Below are 24,955 nucleotides of genomic sequence, written 5' to 3'. Positions count from 1 at the left end.
ATTAAAATCCTTACTTGAATTAACCACTTACTAAACTGTATTTCACAAGCAGAAAAGAACAGCTTTAATGTCTGACCTTCCTTTTTGGAGATACGTGATTCTAGCTTGTATGTTTTTACGATCACAGTCCTTTCTGAGCTGGATTTAATGTAATAACTTGGTCCTGGCTGAGACCTCATATGAAAACTTTTAAAAGCTGGCCTTTTACAGCGATTTATCAGGCTTGTTTAGGATTGATTTCCATTATAAAACCCTGGTTACAGCATCCCAGATGTCATGGTGCCTTGCGGGTTCTGTATCTTGTTTAAAAAAAAAAAACCAAACCCAAATCACTAGTTGGTCTGCAAGCCTTGATTTACACAGAATCCTCCTGACCAGTTGATGACGTCCCAAGTGTTGGTTTTTTTTCTGCTATGTTCCCCCCCCCCCCCCCCCCCCGCCCATATCTGCCGTTTCTCAGCAAAGAGCTTCTACCTCTGCCCTACCTTCTGGCTGTACCTTTTCTTCCCCTTCACCAGACCAGCAAACCTGAGCTGCCTAGACGGTGCCTCATCACGGAGCACTGCAGTGTGTACATGAGCACACTGCTCTTCTGATGGCTTCCTGCAGCCCGCTTGCTTTCTGCTAGCCCTGCTGTGCCATGCTGGCTGTTCACAGGGTCTAGCTCCGCCGTTGCCAACAGATGCCACTTCTGTCTCCTGAGGTGTTGGGCTGGAAGCTGGCTCTGTGAGAAACTGGGCAGAGCCCTGCTCAGCAAAGTACAGGTTATTTGGGGGATGAGGGGGGAGAGGTACAGAATGCAAACTTCTGCCTTAAAATACACGCTCCTGAGCTTGTCTGCAAGTAACTGCAAAACCACCCTTTTCCTGGCAGAGCTCTCCCTAAGCAGTTTTTCTGTATCTCTTTAAAACCTGTTTAGTTGCTCACTACTGAATGCATGGGAATGTGGCCTAGGGCTACGAATACTGTGGTGATCAAACTGATTTTAGATGTGTGTGTGTGATTCCTCCAAAGCTGGCTGTCATTGTCAATGTGGTGGCAGAACCTGTGCAAAGGAATGCTGTCCTCCAGAGTAGATGACTTTGGCAGTGCGGACAGGATTCCCACCACGTACTCAGCAGTTTTTAACCAAATGTTTGACTGTGCATGTCCTGAGGTAAACTATAGCTTGTCTTTAAAGCAAGGAATAATTGGTTTTAATCATGAGGTTAACAGGACAAAAGTCTGCTGGTGGTCTTTCTTACTCGTGCTGGAAAAGCCTCTGTATTTCTTCTTGTCCACCTTCTCTTGTCTTACTGATGCTCTTTTTTTGGAGGTGGCAGCTTAACTTTTGGAGCATCAGTCTTTCTAGAAATTCTACGTATATGTAGAGTTGGGGGCAGGAGTGCAAAACATAGCCATGATATCATACACTACCTACACAACTTTTTTTTTTTTTTTGAAGGATATCCTGACAACCTCTCTCACCAGAATTTAGCTCTATCATCATTTCTCTATGATTTTTGGTAGCTAAGCAAACTCAGTGCAATTAATAATTGTTAGGCAGATTAAAAGCATAGGGGCACAGAGAACAACAGTTGCACCCATTAACAACCTTCTGTTTTCAATAGGTTCTACTGTTTTAAATAGTTATTCTGGGGTGTTCAGGAGCACTGGTGTTGCCGTGCTGATCCAACCACTATTTCAGCTTTTCAAAGTGGCCCTTATTGGTAGTTTCAGAATAAATCCCAAAAGCACAAACTTCTTCAGTAGATACCTGCACAGTGGTGCATTGTTGCGTTGAGGGGGAGAAATTCTTTCTCTGCCATAACAAGCTGTTTGGCTTAAAAGTACAAGTTAGCCTCCGGTATATGTATGCGTAAAATACTACCACCTGTGTAGTACAAATACTCTGTTTCTTTTTTCCTCACAGAGTAATATTAGGGATAAGAACTGAATTAAAGCTTACTTTCTTTCACAGAACTCCTCTGAGAGAGAAGACTGTAATAGTGATGAGCCCCCTAGGAAGATCATTCCCGAGAAGAATTCACTTAGACAGGTATGTGATCAGTCTCTTTAAAAATGCAATAAAACTTTCCAGCTATTTGAATCCTTAAATGCTTTTGGAAGCTGAAGTCTGACTTGTGCTCATGGAAACCCTTTCTTTTCTCCTTTGAAGTCTCAGCAAGTCACATTGTACCCAGGAAAATCAGACACATAGAGTCATCAAACTCTCCTGAAAGCTAAACCTTTCTAAGGAAATCTAGATTTCTGTATAGTGCAGTCAGCTGCGACTCTCTAGTTTTACCTTTCTCCATTTAGTGTTCATCAACACCTCTTCAGCCTTTTCTTCTGTAATTGTTCCTGTCTTGTTTGTAGTATATTTTGCCTTGCTTCAGATCATGCATTCAGGAATCTCAAAGTGTTCTAGAACAATTAAGCTTTTCATTGCCCTTGAAGGTAAATTTTCTTGGAGGTGACGTCCAGGTTAATAATCTGAAAAATTACCTGATTTTGTTTCTTCTATACTCTCATAAATTACTAATGGGTAGAAAGGAGAAAGGGAGAGCTGATAAAACATAATCTTTTTGCCTTTTATATACAGTAAAGCAAATTTCTTACCAGTTCAAAAGAATCACTTTTTTAATCCCTATGGTCAACAAAAGGGGTCTGTCTTGTGATTTCTGGGGATTTAAGTTGGTTTTAGTGATTTCAGATCCTGTTTCACATAGCACCTTGGTCTTTCTCCCTACTGCAACCTTCAGGCAGCAGAAGCAAAAATATGTCCATGCCTCAGCTGCCCAAGTTTGTTGCCTGGTGTATCAGAGTAAAACCATTAATGAAGATGACTTAACTGAATACCCCAGGCCACACGTTGCAACAGCTGAGGTATTGGCACATTTCTTTCTGCATTTCTGCTACAGGAGCAGTCTCGGGCAGAGGAATAGTGTGGTAATACACTGCCCCACTGCTGCTATTTCCAAGAGGAATTGTGGGTCAAAACTATGGTAAGGGAAGGAATATCTTTTTGATATAGCATGTTTGTGCTCAAAGTTGGGTTTTGGGGTGGTTAGTTTCTTTGTTTTTGTCTTTTTTTTTAAACAATGTATTGTGTTAGGAGTGTTTGATTTTTTGTGGGAGTAGGTGTCATGTGAAGGACTACACGTGGCTAAGACAGGTCTATCTAACAGGTGTAGTCCACGTAAGTCTTTTAAACAGGAGACAATATGCTAGAATAATGAGTGAGGTCCGAGATATTGCTGGGAAATATTACTTTGTAGAATTGATTAAATATGTTATACCATACTTAAAATGTCTCTGGCATTCAGCAACAAACAAAGAGAGCTAGAGAAAGAGGGCAAAGTCACCAGGTCCCTACTGTGTATCTCCAGGACAGCCAACAACGTGCCCGGCACACCAGAAAAACTATTTTTTTCATCTTAAGAGTTATCTTATTGATGGCAAGCCTTCAGGTTCAACAGGAAAAGGTTCATAGTAAGAGATGTCTGCAGAAGTATTCTTAATGTCCACGTAAAGCTGTCTTTCACAAAGGCCTACAGTTCGTCATAACCAACGTGCCTAGATATCAAGAATACACCTAAACTCCCACTTGTACCATCCAAATATTTCATATTGGAAGTAATTCACATGAACATTGTTTATGACAAAGATGGTTAGCTATGTTTCAGGATATTGTTGAGACGTTGTATCAGCCTCCATCTTTGTGTCCAGTCTCTACAGTGACAAATGCAGGACAAAATCCTTGGGTCTTCAGATTGCTATCTGGGGCCTTTTGTGTTGGGAACAGTGTTTGTGGATAAGTTCAAGCTGTAGTCTTAAAGCAAGTGTCCTCTTGTCTAGATCATAGGAGGTGTTTGACTGTGGTTTTTTACCTGTGGTAGAAGGAATTTTTGGTTCTTTACATTGGCATAAATGGAAGCTGTCAGAGCATTTTGGAAGCTTGGACTGTTCCCCTTCTCTATTAGTGATGGACAAGAAACAGTGAGAAGTTTTCCAACTCTAGGTGCAGAAATGAGACACATATGCAGCCATGCACCCAGGTACTCATCAATGAGTAGAGTGATACTTACTGGAAAGATCTGCATCTCCAACAGGAAGGTATGCGGAGTGGTTACCCTGTCTTACATCTATCCATACTTTGTAAAACCAAAAAGATCTGACGTGCAAATGCTGTCAAAGCAGTAATACAGAAAAAGTGCCGAATTCAGTACTAGTACCTTAGTGGAAAGATGCTAACTTGGTAATTATTGAGTGTGCAGTTTTGTATTTTCTGTCCCTCCCTTAAGACACCACTGTTAAAATTTCATTATTAGGGAACATGGACCTACATGCAAAGAAGAATTGAATGTGTGTATGTGGGTAGAGGAGAAGTCTGTTTACTTAAATGGTCTTTCCAGTGAAAGTGTCCACATATTTAGTACTTTTTGATTAGTTTTAGAAAATTAGTGAGGTGCATCAGACCACTTCAGGGGAAGTATGATGTCTTGACATGTTCAGCTGCTGACAAGTTTAAGTAAAGTTGCATTACGCTTTCTTGCCTTGTTTGCTGTGCTGGTACGGAGCCTTAGCCATAAATGTTTTATCAGGTGGGTTTGTGGAACAGACATACCAGAAGGTGGAGGTAATAAGAAGGTGTAATGGTTACTTAAGCATCTGAAGTTGTAAGCAGGGGCTGAAGACCTCCATTGCTCAGTGCTATGGACCTCTTACTAGGAGGAATAAATTCATAGAATCATAGAGTCATTTAGGTTGGAAAAGACCTTTAATATCATTGAATACAACCGTTAACCTAACACTACCAAGTCCACCGCTAAACCATGTCTCTAAGCACCACATCTACATGTCTTTTAAATACCTCCAGGGATGGTGACTCCACCACTTCCCTAGGCAGCCTTTTCCAATGCTTGATAACGCTTTCAGTGAAGAAATTTTTCCTAATATCCAATCTAAACCTCCCCTGGTGCAACTTGAGGACGTTTCCTCTTGTCCTATCACTTGTCACTTGGGAGAAGAGACCAACTCCCACCTTGCTACAACCTCCTTTCAGGTAGTTGTAGAGAGTGATAAGGTCTCCCCTCAGCCTCCTTTTCTCCAGGCTAAACAACCCCAGTTCCCTCAGCTGCTCCTCATAGAACTTGTTCTCTAGACCCTTCACCAGCTTTGTTGCTTTTCTTTGGACATGTTCCAACACCTCAATGTCTTTCTTGTAGTGAGTTCTCCTGTTGATTAAAATGGTTCTTGGAAAAGGTTGTCTTCAGAAGTCTCAACAAGTGGAGCTGTGTCCTTGGCATTCTGGAAGTGGGAGGCACAGCCGCTCTTAGGTGCATGAGGGGCAGCAAGGCAGAAGAGACATGGAGATTAGCACTGGGAAAGGAAACAGAAAAGGCAATGAACTTGACACTGTTAGCTGGAAGAGTGAAAAGGTCTAAGCTATGACAGATTTTGAAGTAAGGATGCAAACGTCCAGTTCTTGTTGAATGCTTGATCAGACAAAATAAAATTTTGAAGGGGTAAACTGAAAATCATAGTATGAAAACAGACTTCAGAAAAAACAATGACAAGTGGCAAAAGTTTTTGGCAACTTTATTTAAGCTAACAAACGAATTTTCACACTGCAAAGTTATAAATTAATTTTAATAGGCTGATCCAGATGGTCCATTTGGAAAATGGATAGCTTGATCTGTTGAAAATTAAACTAAATTTATCTCTCTCATACTTCAAACTGAAGTAAGCGTGAGAAGAGTGCCCATTAAGTCCAGCTCATACAGATGGACCGGCAGGTCACACATGGGACTAATCTGATTCATTTTAAAAATAAATGCATGAGTTATTGAATCAGGTTCCTGTTTCAAGCTCTGCGTGTGAGCGTGTGTGTGTGTGTGTGCCGCCCTTTCAAAGGGACTCGCAAATGCTTCAGTGCCTTTTTAACCTGTGTGTTTCCATTTTAATTCAACTTCCTTGCCAAAAAACATAATTAGTTTTCAGTGCCTATCATTTAGTGTTAGACCCAAACACTAGATTGATTAGGTCAGGCATTTGTTATTTTAAGGGCTATGTCTCCATTCTTCATTTATGAAGAACATGAGCTCAATAGTCTTGGGGAGAGAGACGGCCTTTAGAAACGGGTAAGGGGAAGCTCTCTGGGGGCCCCTCCAGTCTTTTAGCTTCTGGGTGTCTTTAACAGAGCCATGAATGCAGATTTGTAAATTTATTGCAGTGCCATCTGGTTTTTTTGCAGGAACCGTATTATTGTTGGCTCGTATCTGTCTATTGTGGTGGTCACTCCCCAGGAGCTTGCCCTCATAGTCCTAAGGAAAGTGATGAATAGTGGGGGTCAACATGAATAGGTCACAGGGCAGCTGTCCGGGGCTGCCCTGAACTTGATTACCCCACTGGTTTTTAAAGAAGACGGGCACAATGCAGGTTGTTTAAAACCCTTCCTCCCTTCTCTTCAGTGCAGCAATAATGAAGTGCCTTTTGCTGCTGTGGTTTGTCTGTGGGCGAAGGTGCCTTGTGGGGAAATGCTGGCAGCAGCAAGGCTGCTGCACCGTACCTCCTGCAAACCTCACATTGGACTCTGCTGTCTTTCTGTAAGCTTCCAGATGGAAGTCCGGGGGAAAAAAAATCCCTGTCTGTTACCCCATTCAAACAGGCCCCTTAGCATTTTCAAGAATTTTTTCCTCTTACCGTTTTGGCACAGAATATTACCTCAATTCACTCTTACAGATTTGAGATAATTTTGTAAAATTACACGTAGCACCTAAAACATGCTCTAGGCGCTATTTCAAAGTTAAAATAGGCACAGTCTGATCTTAAGAGTTTAAAGCTGATGCTGAAGCAAACCATAAGAAGCAGAAAGTGGTTAAAGAAGGTAGAGCAAAGACAAAAAAGTAGCAACCGTCAACTGTTTACTTCCAGCTGGTAGCCTCATACTGCTGCTTGGGGCTCCTCTCCAGGCATATTTCTCCTCTCCGAAAGTATTTCTGCAAAGTTGAAGCCCTCTTTTTGACTGGTGAGGAAGGTTACACAGTGGGGACAGAGTGAGGGTCCATCCTTCAGCTCTCTTCCTCCTTTCCTCCCTCCCTCCCTCCGGGGAAGATGCTGCAGTTCAAATTTGCCTTCTGTTGGAGAGCTGGCCAGGGCAGGACATACCTGGTCTATAAAGTTGTCTTGGTTACCTCATCTTTTATGCTATTAATGCTTGCTAGTAAGGAGTTGCTGGTTGAAAAGCCTCCTGAAATTTCTAGAAGTACATCCTTTGGCTGACTTTTAAGATTATTCTTTCTGTTTAATTTTTTTTTCTTTATTCTCAAACAACAAGAAAAAAAAATTCCATTCCTCAGTGACACTTAATGCATGTTAAAAAAACTAGCTAAGGCAGGTTGTGCCGGAGTCTAAGTTACAATGGGAATGCTGCCTTGTGGCGGAAAGGCCACTGGGCTCTTTCAGCATTAGTGCTAATAGGAATCTGTCACCCCGCCACATTGCTGCATTCCTCTGTAATTGAGTAAATTGCAAGTGTTGTCTGCTCCCCCTGCCCTTTGTGTCTATGTCCACTTACCATCCGAAGAACGTGGGCAGTGATAAATAAAGCGCTGAACAGGGCTCTCAACTCTTTGAAAGCAGCGTGTTGCCAGCCCCTTAGTTATATTTCTTTAAGTGTTTATGTTTTTCTGTATTCTTTCTCTTGTGTGGCTGGAACCCTGGGGATCCAAAGCCATGAGAGAGGCCAAGAAGCTAACAAAGTAGCTGTCCCCTTGTTAGCTTGTTCCTTTCTTCTTTAAAAAACAAGATGAAAACCATCTGGCTCAGGGCCTTACATTTTCCTCCCCCATGCACCTCTATAGATGAAGAGTTTCACCTGCAGTGAGGGTTTACATTGATTAGGGAGGGAGCAGTAATTCAAGCCTCCATCCACTTCAGTGGTACTTTGCAGTCTTTAAAGGTGCTGACCCATTGAGTTAAACTGTCAAGGGAGGATAAAAAAGGAGCTTCATCCCGGGAGGTAACAGCTGCCAGGTTTTCAACACCTTGCACACTGCTGGAAAAATGTCACAAATTGTCAATGGAAAGAAAAATTACTTGGCTGCCATCTTCCCTTAATGATGTGCCTTATAAAATGAAAGATTTAAGGGTTTAAAAATCAGCAACTAGCTGTCAGGAAAAAAAAATCCTGAGGGATCCTGAACAATAGGCCCAACAAGATGTATCCCAAAAGACTGTGAATAATGCGTCCAAGTTGGAATAGCCGGATCTGATGGGAATGACCACGGCTATCTTTGCACAGTGGGACAAGAGGGAAGTGAAAGCAGCAACAGCACAGAAGTCTAACATTACCATGCCTGTATTTAAAAAAAAAAAAAAAAGTCTGATTCATAAGCCAGTGAACTGAGAGAAGACATACTGTATTTCTACTCTTTTGAGGACAATTTGTTTTCAAGCAGCTACCAGATGGCTAAATACCACAACATTTCCTTTTTCTTTTTTTTTTCTTCTTTTCTTTAACAAGAGATCTAGTTCTCCTTGCTCTTTGTTTTTGTTTGTTTTAATGCTTTTACGTTGTTGAACAACCCCGTGGTGTTTAGGCATTGTGGCATACTCTTTTTTTTTGTTCCCCCCACCCCGTGCATTGATGGATGAGGAAAAAAGATCTTCAGCTTTAATGTAATTTCAGATAAGAGCCAGATTGGAGTAAGGCTTTTTGTTTGTATTGTCTTGAGGTTTTTTGTTTTAGGGGCCTTTTTTTTTTCTTTTTTTTTTTTTCCTGTTTGTTTTAGGTAAGTCATTTTAATTGTACTGAGTAATTAGAAGGTACACACAGCCAAGGGAGCTTTGTTATGGTAATTGCTCAAGAAAACCCACTCCCCAACTACCATTGCCATGTGTTGAGACACGTCTTCCCTCTAGTGGCAATATTAAGGACTCTGGCTTTCACAGTCGGCAAGGTGTAATTGCAATATGACAAACTGTGCTTTAGGGAAAATCCTGTAAATTATCTAGTTTTTTGTTTGGCTAGTCTTTATTTCATCTTACGACCTTCCATGGAGACTACCCTTCCCAAGGCTGGGCTAGGGATAACAAAAATTTCATCTTAAGAAAATAATTGTGGTGAATCCTGGGTAATGTCTTACAGCCTGACTTAATTCTAGTCTTCTTTTTAATTACCTGTTCATAAAAACGTTTTTAAATTTGTTGAGATTACTTAATTCTTTCAGAAGCAGCACCTCATTTGAAATAAATAAATAAATTGCATTTATTTTAAATAGTCCATGTGAAAGACCTTTAAAGGGTAATTAATGCAAGTCTCCTAAGACTCTAAGTAAGATGAAAGCGATCTTTCCAAATCTGCTGGAGTGATTTGTTTATATAACTTCCCACTTCTGCTGAATTCTTCTGAGTCTAATAACTTTTTTTCTAACTGTTTGGCAATTTGTGCTTAGCTACAAAAGCCCTTGTTCAAAAAGAACAGTTTAATAATCTTTTCCCTGAAAATGACTTGAAGGGAGGGTATGGGTTTTGTCTTTTTGCTGTGTTTTTATTAGTGTTATCTTTCTCTGATAAATCATGTAATTATTAACTATTGGGGGGGAAATCTTATTGAACTCCTGGGTTGCAGCTTCTATTAAAAAGTGGAGTTTTGTTCAGGGACTGGGGATTCTCGGAATAAATGGCCGAAGAAATGGGTTTCAGCTGGCAGAAAAGCTGCACGTGTGCGTACACACACACGCACGCACGCGCGCACACACACACACACACGTATGTACACAGTTCTGCCTGGGGTTCGAGGCTTCAGGCCTTCTGTTTGTCCAGAGCTACACGGACAAGAGTAGAAATGTTTATGTGTTTGTGTCAAAGAGCAGGATCATACTTTCTTTAAAAAGAAAAATGTAACCAAAGACACTTATGGAATGAGATCAGATACAGCTCTATCTTTAGTGAACCATAGTCGAGTGTCTCTGTGGCATTTTAAGCGTTTGGCTGAGAGTGAATACAGCTTTGTGGTTCCCCTGCTTCTGACATGATTTGGTGCTCCCATATATTTGTAGGGTTTTTTTTTCTTTTTTTCATTAGAGCTTGTTTTGCTATAGGGCTGCTTAACACTCTTCTCAAACGGCTTTTGCAAGGTTAAAAGAATGCAGCTTGGTAACAAGTTTGTGTCATTTTAAATATATACCTCCCAGTAAATAAGGAGGAGCCTTGCAATCAATCCCTTTTAGTGTGTTATATGTTTCACCTGACAACTAAACCCTCTATTGATTAACCATTACTTTGTTAGATAATCTCGTGTCATTGAAGCCACTGTAAAAATTAAACTCTTTAAAATGTTTTACCCTAGCAGCAGTGCGAAAATTGAAAACTTGTTCAGAATTACAGCCAGCTTCCACAAAGAGAGTAGTTTTCAACAAACTGGTTTATGTTTGCATGCTTTATATGCAATATAAAAACATATTAAAGCACTCCAACGCAAAGCTATCTGCCTGTGGTGTTGAACCAGGCTACCATTTCACACTGCTTTTCCTTGGTGAAGAAACCTCTTATCTTGATGAAAGGTGAGGAGAAACTTGAACAGTTTTGGTGCAAATTAGATGAGATTCGCAAAAGGGTTGAGCTTTAAAGGTGAGCTTGAGAAATTTGCTTTTCTGAGGCTTGGTTCTGGTTTTGATTTTCTTGGTTTTCTTCCAGGTTAGTCAGTGTTCCCACAGGCATCGGAACAAATGAAAGGACGTACTCTGATGTTGCAGTGTAGCATGAGACACCATCAAATGTTTCACCTAAAATGTAGGGCTCTGCATTATTACCTGATGATAGGACATTAATTCTGCTTTCAGTTAGGTCTATTCACTAGTAACTGTTAGTGTACAAACACAAATAGATGAAATCAAATCTCCATGTCCATCAGTAATCTTGTGTCTCACAGTAGCCAGTAACTGCTGCCTACAGAGAAACATTATAAGGCAACCATATAGTACTACCTTCATAATATATTTTCCCAGCTTCTTATGACTTGACTTCGTGGGCCAAATGCAGCTTCTTTGCAACATTGTCAACACCTTTCCATCAAGACCTATTAAGTAGAGTGACATTACTTTTTCCCCCCCTGGACTTTAAGGGAGAACTAGGCTTTGTCCTGAGTTTTTGCTTTAAACTTTTTTAAACATATTGTAGAACATGCACATGAATCTTCTTTACCCTTTTTATTCATCCCACAAGGCTAATAATGCATTCTTCTGTGAGAATGTGAAAATTAAGAACAGAAGAACTTTGTAACGTTGCAAACATAGTAATGGCTGTCAAACTGAAGATCACTGTATGTTTTATTCTCAAATCTGCATCCTGATGGGTTGAATCCATTATACATACTCCTGTGAATTTTCTTTTTTTCCCCACTACTTTTATTGAGAAAGAGCTGCTGAAGGACTAAATGGTCATCTGGTAATTTGGCACTTACATAGATCTTTACATAATAAAATTACTGTGTAAAAGTTGATTCTCACAGTAAAAGCATGTTGTTCTCTCCTTTCTGTGGCTGAAAAGGTTGGGAAGGAGGAATTTAAGTATTGGTGGCATGTTGTCAAAGGGCAGAGAGATATTGATAGCATGGGAATGCCCAGGTCAGTCAGACCCAGAGTCTGCTCATCCAATGCTGACTCCAGCACTGTCAGTGGAAGATGCTGTTGAATGAGAGCAAACGGCTCTGGCTGCTCCGTTCCCCTTCTGCTCCTGCAGCATCTACCACTGTACTAGGGATGTCTGGGGGATATCTCTGCCAAGTCCTCTGTGGACCTGCTGTCCAGGAGTTTGTTTAATCCCTTTTTCCACTTGCTGATGTTGTTTCTCCCCACAGTGTCCTGGGCAGCAAGCACCAGAAGTTCACTGCCTGCTGTGTGAAGAAGTGTTTCATTTTATCTGCTTTAATTTATACTACTCTAGTTCCATCAAGTGTCACTAGGCCTGGTATTGTGGGATTTGATGAACAAGTTACGCCGGAAGTTCAGTTGGTGCTGTTCACACTGAGGTGTACTGTGCAGATGAAAGTAATAAAAATTAAGCAGTACATTGGAATAATTATTTATATCCACATTCTGACATGCACACAACTTTTGAATAGTGCCATAGTGAGCTTCCTTCCTTCTCAGAAAGTTCTAGGATTTTCACATTTAGCATATAGTCTTTCACATTGTGTATTTGGATTGTCTACTCTTACTCATTGTTAAATGTGAGAGAAAGCCTGTTTTAGCCTGGCTTTTAAAAAGCTGGCTTGCTACCAAGGTTTGTGCATACTTGTCTTGGGACGAAGAAGACCTACAAGATCTGAGTTTGGTTCATGGTTCAGTCCATAGAGCCACAGGCTTCCATGTTGCTTTCAGTAAATGTTTTATGTGGCTGAGCTTTTAATCTGCAAAGTAGAGTTAGTAGTAGCTTTCTTTGAGTCAGGGCTCCCCATAAAATTTACAGTATGCAGCAGATAAGTTGTGCAGAAATACTGCTACTGGAATTTTAGGAATTAAATTGGAAATGAAAGAAGTCACACATTTATGATAAATGGGTTAAATTACAAATGTAAATATTGAACAAAGAAACTTATCAACTCTTAATGGTTTTTCACCTTTAGGATGTGGTTGAATTTAACTAACACAATGTTTATAAAATGAAGTTTGCATGGTATTGTCTGAATGCCAGTGCAAAGCAGATGGTGTCAACTTTCTGTCCACCAGTTGGACCGCTACATCTAAACCACAATTTATAGTAGTTTATGCCATTCTAATCTTTCTTCTGAGGAGAAATTTCTGTGCATACCAGAGTGATGGTTTTATGATGTTGGCAAATATTTGCAAGAGGCTAAGTTGAGTCCATCAGACTTCTGTTTGCTTGTGGCCTAATCCCAGTTTGAATCTGAACCTCTGCTGCTGAAAGATGCACTCTGTTCATCTTCACGGCACTTTGAAAGGATTTGTGTGTTTGAATTTTTCAGTTTCTCCTTCTGGATCCAGAGTCAGAAATTGCTAGCTGGCTGCTAGTCACAGCAGATATCAATGTTATGACTCGTAAGGAGATCTGCTGGAGCCAGGATATTCTACATTCCTGTCTGTCACTGGTTGTTTTCTGCTTAGGGAGCTCACTGAGAAATAAAACATGAACTGCTAAAGCAATGGAGAAGATAGGGCTTCTGTACTCCTTTTTGTTTCTGTTTCATGGTGAACTTTAAAGGGAGTGTGTAAGGAAGTAAGGTGGAAAGGACTGTGATTTCCTGAATTTCCCCGAGAGTGTCTGTACTGTGCTGGACCAGTACGGATCCATGCGAGCCAGTACACTGATTTCCCATGGTGGGCAGTAAGGAGTGTTTAATGAGGATCATAAGAACTTAGGTGAATAATGTTATAAACTGATTGTGAACACTCAGTTCCCATCAGTTGCTGCTTACTGTCCTCCTGAGCTGGAGACTGTTAGGAGCACTGGGTTTGTGGACATCATCTCTTATCGCTCAGCGTATCCCCTTTTTAATCTCTTTGCGTTCTTGCCTCTGATGTCCTTTGCAATATGTTCCTCTGCTGGTTTGTGTATTGTTACTGACTACATCTTGCACAGTCAGGCTTGTGGCAGAAGGGCAAAAAGGAGACATCATTTGTTGGTGCTTGGTGCTGAGGGAATCTGGCTCTGGTGACGTAGCTTTGGAGCAGAGGGAGAGGTTTAGGAGCCCCTAGCATGCCAGTGTTGCCTGCAGGTTTTGTAACCTGTGGCAGGTTTGGGCTTGAATTAGTTTCAGATGAAACAAATAGAAATCCGTAGCAAGCCCTGAAAGAAGGATCTTCAGAGATTGCCAGCAAATATTACAGGGAGAGAACTGACAGACAGTTCACTACAAATCTTTGTGCGTCTTCCCCTTAAGGCAATTTTAAAAATATCAAGAATGTTAGTATGGTTTACTTAGTGCTTTTGGAAATGTCTTTGTAGCAAGTTTAATTTCGTTCTCTTTCAACATGCTTCTTGGGTTTTCCCTACACAACTATCTGAGGTAGCAACATCTTCTCTGTGGTCCACTTACTACTCTTGCATCAAAGCAAGTTTGTGCTTGCTTTTGGGCTGCCACTTTTGCTTGGGAGCAGTTTTCTGTAAATGGTGACAGGCACTAGGGTGTTAATCCAATACTGGAGCTCTTAGGTGCTACTATGATCTTACTCCCACTAGCAAATGAGCTTAGTCAAGTAGTAATTAAACAGGTGTTCAAAGTGTGTGTGTGTAGCCTCCATTAGAAAATCCTGAGTTCTTCAGGCATCTTAGTTTAAATAGCCAAATCAACCAAAGTATAATTTTAGGCACAGTTCGTAAGTACTGTTCATATGCTGTCCTTAAAAAAGGGAGGGACTACGGGTGATGTGTTACACAAAGACTCCCAAGTCTGCAGCCCCAGCTGAGGGGGTCCCCTGGGCAGGACAGTGTATGAGTTAAAGAAAAAAGACATTCTACTTTAAAAGAAAAAGTTTTGCAAAATTGGGAAGATTAAATACAAAATACAACAGGTGAGATGTCTGCATTTGCTCCTTTCTGATTATAACGTTCGTACTGGCCCCATGTATTTTTACCTGATAAAGACAGGCGACATTTATTAACATTTGCCATACACTGTGATAACTAGTGTGTAGAAATCACCTTGCTTTAGTTGTTCGGTTATGCAGCATTTTGTGAAAGACCGAATGACTGAGGTCAGATTTTTTTTTTCCTTTTTCAAAGGAAAAGAGGAGAAAAGTCTTTTTTTTTTCTTCGTATCTCAGAACTATAAAATTGTACATAGCTTCTCAGAGGACATGCATGCCCTGAACATAGGCTTTTGCTGTAAACTAGTTTATTTTGGTTCTAAACGTTTATACCTTAGGAAAAAGGAAATATAGTAGAGTTGTTGTGGGTTCCTGTGCCAAAAATGTGGTGCCTGAAAGAAAATCGTGTTCTTCTATTGATAACCATTTTAATCTTTCTGCAGACCTACAACAGCTGTGCCAGACTGTGCTTAAACCAGGAAACAGTATGTCTAGGAAGCACTGCTATGAAGACTGAAAATTGTGTGGCCAAAGTAAGTAAGAGAACAGCTTTGGTTTTGAGGGGTTTTTAGCAGATTGTTCATTGTTAATCAAAGAAAAGTTCTTGTTAAAAATTACAGTTAGAAAAAAATATTTAAACAGAAAGCAATATTTTGGGTAGGCTTTTCTGTCCTTCAGTGTAGAGATTTCAGACTTGCTGTTTTTCTCTGTTGGAAAGGATTATTTGAGTCCTGAGCTATCTAGGATTGAAGGGTTCATTCTGCTATGCAAGTAATAGGCTTTTCCAGTGGGATGACCTATGCCTGCCATGTAATTAGCTGTGGCAACTTCAAATGATAAATGTCCAGATACATGCTAAAAATACTGCATGAGAGCTCTTTATATCATGGTTTCCTTTCTTCACTACCAGAGAGGGGGTGCAAAAAGAAAGACCTTCCAATTAAAATACAGTGAATGCTGTATTTAAGAGAAAGGGAGGAGGGAGATGTGGCGGTTAGAATGGTAAGAAAATATATATTTGCCTGTCAGAGAAAAGTCCTTCCTTGAATGTGGTTGGCAAAGATGAGGTGCCATTAGCCACCCTCTTTTCTTAAAATTCAATTTAACTAGAGTAAAACAACATACATGTAGGGCTGTTTGTGAATGGAAAACATTTGAACCGTGACGCAATATGTAAAGAAAGGCTGTGCGAAGGTTGTGTTTAGCCTTGTGTAAGCTTCGTATTTCCACTGAAAGGAAGTTTAGAATGGACATGCAGGACAGATCAGTGCACACAGCCATCTGTTACTGAAACCAGCTGGCATTTTGTTGCTCCTCTGTCACCACAAACCTGACCACTCGAAAGCCTGTTTTCTCTTTCGGTTATTTATTCCTTGATCTTCTTGAAGTCTTTTTTTTCATACTTGAATGGTTGTTAAAGGTGCCTTGTCCCTTCGGGGGCCACTTTTGTATTGACCTTTGAGATAATTTCCCAGCTAAATCTTTGCTGGGATTTTGCTGGTGAAATTTGGATGTCCCATTACTTTTGATTCCTGTCAGGGAATTGGCCATCATAAAAGTTTGTCATGGTGCTTGCAGGTGACTTAGCACTCATAAACTGTGCTTGACAGGCCAGGTTACCTTCCACTGGAGAAGTGCTTCTGAGAGAAGCTACCAATCTTGGTACAAAGTACTAATATTTAATACCAACACCTCCATTCTTAACTCAAGATGACTGGTATTGCACACTACTTCCTAAGGTGCTTTGTGATACAAAGTAGGGTGAAACTCTTTAAGCAAGATGCCAGAGCAGTGCTGACTGAATTATATCGTCATGCAGCATCATTCTGATGCCATGAAGCAGCTCACAGCAAGCTAACTAGAGTAAACCCATTCAACCCCATCTTTATAGCTTTATAGCATCTTGTTTGACCTGATCATCTTACTAAGGAGCAAGGATGTGCAAGAACTACAGCTAATTTAAGTGATGCCTCTTGTAAATGAAATGACATACCTTTAACATCCTAATGCCCCAAATAATAAACTCTCCTAAAATTGTGTTTTCAGTGGGATCATGGCGAGATGTGTGGGTAGGGCTCAAGGCAGGAACAGCAAGACTTGTTTCATGTTATTGAGGGTGAATTTAAACCATCACCCTGGAGATGAAAAAGCATATGTTTTTAAGTATTGTGTCTCTATATGCTGTAGGACAATATATATGTATATATGCTGTAGGACAATCTGCTGTCACACACACACAGACACACACACATATATATATGAAAAAACATATATATACATGTAAAAAACATAAGGACTTTTCTGGGGATATAATTTCCCTAGTACTGGCTTGCCTGGCTCTTGTACTACTTTGCTTTCCCAGCTACAAACCAAAATGAAATAGGTTCTAAGAAAACTTGTCTTTCAAATTCCAGAAGTGTTGAAGCATTTATAAATCCAGTTAGCTAAATGCAGATGGCTTAGTGATGGCATAAGCAAATGGCACAACTGTTAAATGTTCCCTAGGTGAAGGGCTTAAATGGGATTTAAGGAGTTCAGAGGACTTCTAGCCTTATGCACATGGTGAGTTTTATCCTCCATGATTGATGTGTCTTACAGCCTTGGACTTTAAAATGTTTTGTGAAGAGGATGAGTACTGGAAAGTATAACTGCAGGTTTCTTTATCTGTAGCACTTTTCCAAAAGTTTTGTAGGGTTTTCAATTTTTTTTTTTTTTTTAACTGGCAGTGAAAGACAAAAAGGATTACTTTGGAAATCATGATTTGCCTTTTCTGATTCTGCAGTGTAGTATCAGCCCTAACTGGGAGGCACAGTCAGCATTATCGCAGGCTTGTCAGATATGTCAGTCAGTCTGCAAGACGCGACAGTTTTTCTGAAAACAGAATTTCTGATTCTGCACCTACTTGCAAAAAAGAAAACTGTGCTCTGTTAAGACTGTATTAATGCTATTTACTGATCGTGTGCTTGATGTTTCTAAAGTTTATTCAAAGAATGAAATGAAATTTCCCTTGAGGCCACACACATCAATATTGAGATATCTTTTTTTCAAGATTGAAGCACTGTCCATCCATCAAGCTCTCTTGTGAACGAGTGCTTCTGTACAGGACATCCAGATGTAAATTACCAACTTAACAACTGGCATTCTTTCTAAAATAGAGGGAAAAGAAGTATATTATAAACAGATATACATTTTCAAGTATGGAAAGTAGCATAGGGCTGCTGTCTTTTTGACCACTCAAGGAAGTCTGTGTTTGTTAGGAAACCTTGTCTGCCTGGTTTTCTATACGATGTCATGCCACCTGTGCAGCCACGTGCTCAGGGGCTTTTGCAAACATATGGATTATATAGTTTTATTCAGACATTTAAAAATTAAACTAGAAAATCATGTTCTGATGAATCTTTGTATATTGTTCTTAGCCCTGCTTTTCTGGTATTTGTCCTCTGAAACTCTGTTTTTGAGACTTGGGCATATTTGGGTAGAAGCAAATAAGGAGCAGTAGAATTTTTTTCAAGTGTGTGCATGTTTTGACTGAAGAGGTTGGATTTTAAATGAAAAATTATATATTGTGATGCACAGATATGACCTCTGTGATCTGTAACATCAATTCTCTTCTGTCCTCAGGTGTTTTTCTGTTAATCTGTTGGCATCTTTTTGTCCATTGGCTTTGAGTGATCAACAAGTCTGATGTATATTTAACCTAATGTCTTTAAAAAGGAAATGCAATCTCTAATTGTTTTTATATATGTGTGTACACACACACACACATATATATAAACTCCTTCTGTTTGTCTCTTTAGAAACCGAAAAATGCCTGTGAGAGGATTTCTTTTTATGATACTACTGGTGTGCAACCACAAGTGGACAACTTTGTCAGGAATTCGTGCTAGGTGCTTAAATAAGGTAGAAATGTAGCATGAACCTGAGCTGCAAGGACAGGGTGTTTGGTTTTAATGAGGCTTATTGAAATCTGGCCAAATGAGCATCTGTTCCTATTGTTTGTTCCATATTTTGTAAGCCAGTACCTTCAGGCCAGATAATGGTGTTGGTGTGTGCTTCATCCTCAATTAGAGAGGGGCACAGTTAAAAATCCCCTGGCATTTGGTATGTCACTAGGATTCTTGTGATGCTTCTGGGTGTGCAAACAAGTTTCTCTTCTGTTCTGCACCCGGGACCACTTACTTTCTGTGGTGACCTTCACACTTTCTATTTGCTCTGCGATAAGGAATGCTCTGGTGTGTCTCCAGTTTCCTTGGCTGAGTCTTTGCTTGGATGGATTATATATATCCCTGTTTGCAAACAGAGGTCTTATCTTTTCACCCTTTCATAATGTGGGCTGTATTAGGTTTAAGTTTTGCTGTTCGCTTGAAGTCCATTAGATTTTGCGTTTCCCTGAATCATGGAAATACCCTTTTGATTCAAAGTGCTCTTTTCTTTCCCAGCAAGAGACTAGTCTACAACTGATCTCACAGAGTTCTACAGTCAATACCCATTTCCTGCATTCATTAGGTCTTTACTGTTTATTAACTCCTGCAGCCAGTTCCAGTTTGTCTCTATCTGCTATATAAAGAACTGTTCTCAGTTTCATTTTGCACATTGAATTCTTTCCTACATGTGCCAGAGATAGATACCCTGTGGCGTACCTGCCAGAGACAGCACAAAGACACCTTCTAAATGGCATACAGCATCCCCAGGTTTCTACTGCGTTCTGGACTCAGCAGCAGCTGGGAGAGGGTCTCTGCCTGTATCTTTAAGTGAAACTGGAGGAAGAAAAATAGGGTCATACACACCACCCTTGAAAAATTAGACTTCTGTTTCAGGCCACTCCTTGCTACCCACATGTGATAAGTGGTCCTGCTTTTTAAGGTCACAGCAAACCAAGGGACTTCTCAGGGTCTTTTAAGCATGTTGTGTCTTACAGGGAATCTTTGATTGCTGTTCATCATACTTTTAAATGTGCATGCAGCAGAGGTTACAGGATTGAACTAGAAATTCAGAAAAGGTTTATACCCTTTGTTTTTAGCACTGTGATTTTAGTCTCTGTGGCCATGATGGCTTTTCTTGCTCCTCGTCAAAAAGGGAATCAACAATACTCTCCTTGCAAAAATGTTGTGAAATTTAACTGTCTGATGTTTTTTTTGACTCTTGGATGAAAAGTCCTGCTTAAGCACGTAGTGATGTTCTGCCTGCTTGGCAAGCTGTTTGTAGTGTACAGGAGGACAGAGAGCTGTGTTCTGCTCAATTCTGGAAACACAGAACAGGGCTTGGCACTTCAAGTGCACTATGTGAAATTTTCTTTCAAAGATGCATAGTATTGTTTAGCTATAGCTACACATTTTACATTCAAGGATGATTCAGCTAAAGCAAGGAGTGGTGGAAGTAGCTGGTAATTGAAATCTGCCTGCCTTTGTCAGTTCTTTCTGCATCGCTACTTCCGAATTTTTAAAATAAAAATAGTCTGCACAATAATAACATTGAGCTCAGAATTTTTATATGAATTCAAAGGAGAAACCACAAGTACTCTTTAATAAGCAAACATTTAGGGTTCCAGGCTCAGTGTTCCAGTTGGCAGTAGGACAAATTGATCTAAAGAGTGTCCCTCTTGTACTCTCAAGTCCCTTTATGTCACAGATTGATGGCTTCTCTTTCCTGAGAGTGTCCCTGCATTTACTTTGCATGAACAACACAACCAACTCAAGAGTTCTGCTGTGATACACCACTGAGTCGGTATATCTTCAGCTAATGCATAGTTTTCCAGTACTTTTGAAGACTTTCCAGTCCTTGAGATTGAAATTAGAGCAATTTAATAATGAACAAATATTACTTGACTAGCTACATTGTTTCCTGTTACTCTTTCCACTGTTTTAATGAGAAAGGGGAATTTTGATTAAGGATGCTTCTTCCATACCTTAATTTTTAGTATTAAGCTTCTGTGTAATGATGCAGAGGGGCTGTCCGTGGACATGCTTCCAGCTCCAAACCACTCAGTAGCAGTGTGTCCCTTTTTGTAGCTTGGATATACCTTTCTCTGGGATGACAGTTTTTGAGGCTGTGGTAAACTGGATAAACGCTGCCTCAGCCACTGGCTAATAGAGATTTAAGCATGTCATTTTATCCTTCTGTTGTAGGTATCCTCTCTGTAAAAAAAGGGTTGTGTGAATGGCAGGTATTGCAGGGACATTGCTGGGATTAGTTAATGTTCAAAAGGTGCTTTGAAACTGTGAATTCTCAGTATTTAGACAGCACAAGTAGAAGGCAGCATCGGAGGTTTATCTAAAAGCTTTGACCTAATAATGATCTTCCTTTCTTAGTAGTATGTCTACTTCTATCTTAATTGAGAGTTTCACATTTTTTAATTTTTTTTTTAAGGTCAAGACAGTTTTTATGCTTCAGCTTCCCCTCAGTCTAATAACCGCTTTGCAAATGACTGAGAAAGAAATGTGATATTCCTGCTCCCCCCACCCCACCCCACCATACACATTCTCCAGATTTTGATAGACTTGTTTTATTTATTTCCAAAATTATATCCGCAGGAAACAAGCTGTTTAAATTCAGATTATGCTGAAGCAAAATGGTCCTGGTATGAGAAGCAACGTGCTGTTTTATGAGCGCAGAGTCCCTTTTCTCATAACTGATTGATAGTAAATATTTTCCTGAAGAATTATTGCCAACCATGAACAGTGCAACTGTTTCACTTTTTTTTTTTCGTGCTACTTGCTGTACCAGCCATTGTCTGTAATTAAGATCTACAATTCACAATGCAGACGTTTGCACTTCCTCTGGGTCTGAGCTATTTATAAGGCATTTCAGCTGTTCAGAGTTTCTTTTGAGTGTTAAACTACATGTAAACAGGCTTCTTTAGTCTTCAGTTACACAAACACTGTGGAGTGGTTGTCATTTCTGCTTCTCTTACCACCCAAAATGACTTTGCATGTCAGTGAAGCCACGAATTAAAAAAGAATTACGCTTGAGGTTTTTTAAATGCAAAAGAGACTTCGAAGAAATAGTAGTATAATAGTTAACTCATAAATTGCTTTATAGCTGAGGGTGTCTAAGTGTGTTCTGGAGATCAGTCCTCAAAGCTCTGCAGTAAGGATGGTCAGTCAGGTAATACGCAAAATCTTGATATGAAGAATCATTTCCAAAGTTCAGTCAACTCGATGGAGATGTTTCTACTTTTTGGAGCCCTGGATTTGGAGTATCAAGAAAGCAAATTGAGTTACCTGTGAAGTTGAGTTCAGTAAATACTAGAAGGGCTCCCACACAGATCTTAGAAACTCCTTCTCAGGTTTGACTGGTTCTAAGGAAAAACTTTGTCGTGGTGATGACAGTCAACTGGAACAGGTTGCTTGCAGAGGTTCTGCAGCCTCCATCCTTGGAGGTTTTCAAGACCAGGCTAGATGAAGCCCTGAGCTACCTGGTCTGACCTCATAGCGCACCCTGCTTTGAGCAGGAGGTTGGGCTGAAGAACACCTGAGGTCCCTTCTGAACTGAATCATCCTGGGATCCTCTCAGTATACAGGCAGTGAAGATGTAATAGAAATCTTCTAAAATTTAGAACTTGACCTGGCATCCTTAATCAAAATTCCCCTGCAAGTGTATTCTGTGTAGTGTCACATGCTGTAGTTCCACCCTAAGCGTTTGCTGGTTTGGTGATTGATACTCTGCGTAAAGAATTACAGCCTGGATGTCTTCATTCAAGTCCTGTCACATTAAGCTTGTAAGGAGTGTTCACCAGGGTAAGAGTTATGAAACGAACTGGTCTTGCACTTACAAAGTACTTTAGGATCTTTTGTGCTGGAAATGTGAAACAGTTTGGAATCCAAATCATTGGTAGCTTTAGTGGTGAATGGTGGCAAACCTGATGAGAAGCATCGCTTCTTAAGTAGTCACCTGCAGTGGCAGCACCCTCAGATGGTAGAGAATACAAATACCATTAACATGACATTAACTAGATATGTTTTCAGTATTTTTCAAATGCAAAAACTGAAAAAGTTGTTTGAAATACGTGTCCAGTTCCTGTGTTAGCTTGTGGTGTGAAATGCTGGAATAATCATTTCATAGTGTAGCCCACTGCAGGGAAGCCATTGGTGTGGCCAAATGTCACATTTCAGAAGGCAGAGTTCTGAGTTTAGCCTTGCAAGAGAGCCTCTAAAAATGAGCCCATTTTTGTAGACCCATGGGGGTTAATGTGGGGTAGGCTCCAATGTCTTTGCTGTTAGGAGCGGACAGGGGAGGGGAACTAATGTGGAGCGAGTTCATCGTCAGGCGTGTACTGCAGCATTGCCCACTGATGCATGCCGGATCACCCGCACGCAGAGATCACATGGCTCCTCCAAAAGTCAAACGATCAATTCGCCTCGTTTTGGCTCTGTACTTAATGCACAAACAGTGCGATCTGCAGGGCTGTAATTGCATTGTTAGGGCCAAGGAACAAGCCTGTGCCTTTTCAGCAGACAGCTGGCAGGGAAAGAGGCATGTTGTTAGGAAAGAGAGAGGCAAGGCAAATAAAATTACTGCTAACGCTCAGAGATCGGCAGGAGTCCTACTTGCCTAATCTTACCGGTGGGAGCAAGCGGCTGTTGTAATCCAATTATAGCAGCATAAGCAATTTGTTAGACACTCCGCATAATGTAACAATTTCCCAATAAACTCTGACTTGTAATAACGTCGGCAAGAGCCCACATAAATCTGCCCGAATGGTGGGGGCTGGAGTGTTCGGCTGGGGGCTTGTAATTTGTGCCATCAGCACGTTTTGTGGAGTGTGGTGTGGTGCAGTCTTTCAGTGCAGGAATTTTAAGGAGAAAAGCATGGCACGCCCCTCCAAGAGAAAACCATTAGCAAGGGTCAAAAGAGATACCAAACAAAGCTGGGAGGTGGCTTTTCTAGGAGGGAGAAAAAATCAACCCCCAAATGGAAGGCTGTAGCTGATGAGGATTTAAAAATATTAAAAAGCAGTAATGTAGCGTTTTAAATTACAGCAGTGGGAGGAGGGAGAACTAGAATTACATCTGTTTTGGAGGGGGAGGGAGGAGAATACCCTTCCTTATATTTAAGCCGTTTAAATATTAAAAAAAAGCTCAAGTATTGAAAGGGATGCTCTGTGCTTATAAGACAGAGAAGCCACGGATCCTGTCCCAAGCAATTCATAATCTACAAAGGGAAAAAAATTAAACCTTTTCTGGTATCCAGTTACTCTCCCGTTGTCTTTCTTGCAGCTCCTAGCTGGCTTCATGCATATTGGCACAGCATCTTGACGATGTGTCTGAGAGATAAAACGTAGGTCTAGAACCATTCACTTTGAGCGTACCCCAGTGAATTTAACTTTTTTGGCACAATGATGAATGTCCCCTCTGGTTCATGCAGATCTACACAAAGAACTAATCTAATTTAGATATTATTTAAAAGTAAAATCAGTCTGCTGCACGCTGCCTGTCACTCTTGGAGCACATTGCGAGTTACAGCATCATAGACACCAGTTTAAGGTTTATGTTTAGCAAGATTTAAGATATCATATTTCTGTTAATCCTTCTATTTAGCATTTCCCTTTGCTAAGATGCAGATAGGCAGCAGGCAAAATAATGTAGGTCCCTTTATATACAGCATAGAGACTGTCAGAGGTCTGGGATTTTCAATGTAGTTCTTACCACTGTTGCGGTGTAAAAATGCCCGAGTTCATACTGCTAACAATACTTTATTCATTTCTTAGCTATGGGATCCTGTGAAGCTTCAGTGTGGAGTGACATTTCTGCTCTGACTCATTCCCAAGTTGTGGCAGCACAATGCCTTTTCGTAGGGGAAAAAATAGTTCCCAGCTGTACAAAACAGTTTCCCTTGTCATTTGGAGCTCCTGCTCTCAGTCCCTGTGTTTTGATGCTGGGCTATGCAGGCTCCTTTGCTTAGCAAAAAAACCCAAACCCAAACCTAAATTGTTGACTTTGTACATACAGCTCACACAATCATGCCCGTACTGTGTTTGCCTTTACGGTAGCACCATATTTTGTGTGATTTTGGGGTGTATGTATATATTCACCTGTCATATTAGTACTGAGATGATTTTTATTTAAACTGTAAAATAGTAGCTGAGATGTGCAGGCAGGCTGCCATGCAGATAATGCTGCATATTTTGCCCTTCTTTATGTGGGAAGTCAAGCCTCCATTGTTCTTAATCTTCGTTGTCTGCCAGCGTATCAAGATAACAGGCTGAGACAGTGACCGTTTCCAAAAGTACCCTAATAAATATTTTCTTTCAACATAAATTGCCTAAAAAAGTGTATTTAAAGAGGGCAGGTATTATCTTAGTTTACGGAAGCTGCATCAATAAACAAACTGCAGTGCTTCTAATAAAGCCACTCAGTGTCTGGGTTTAACTAATGGCTGATTTTCACGGCTTTGACAGTGAGCTGTGTGCGTTATTTTCTCCT

At 40.5% G+C, this 24,955-nt stretch overlaps 1 protein-coding gene across 7 annotated transcripts in view; it reads left to right on the top strand.

Moving 5' to 3' along the window:
* The window catches only part of BTRC (beta-transducin repeat containing E3 ubiquitin protein ligase), a 123,594-nt gene that overhangs the window by 47,095 nt on the left and 51,544 nt on the right, over window positions 1-24,955 (top strand). For 4 of the 7 annotated variants that reach the window (XM_069796839.1, XM_069796835.1, XM_069796837.1 and 1 more), the window contains 2 exons: window positions 1,961-2,038; window positions 14,978-15,067. In XM_069796839.1, the coding sequence (XP_069652940.1) occupies window positions 1,961-2,038; window positions 14,978-15,067 (168 nt within the window). The remainder of the gene's footprint in view (window positions 1-1,960; window positions 2,039-14,977; window positions 15,068-24,955) is intronic. The other 3 variants (XM_069796840.1, XM_069796838.1, XM_069796836.1) reach the window with 1 other exon arrangement.

The sequence above is a fragment of the Haliaeetus albicilla genome, chromosome 11 (genome assembly GCF_947461875.1).
Source record: "Haliaeetus albicilla chromosome 11, bHalAlb1.1, whole genome shotgun sequence".
Lineage (NCBI taxonomy): Eukaryota > Metazoa > Chordata > Aves > Accipitriformes > Accipitridae > Haliaeetus > Haliaeetus albicilla.
This window is presented reverse-complemented; position numbering and strand designations above follow the sequence as displayed.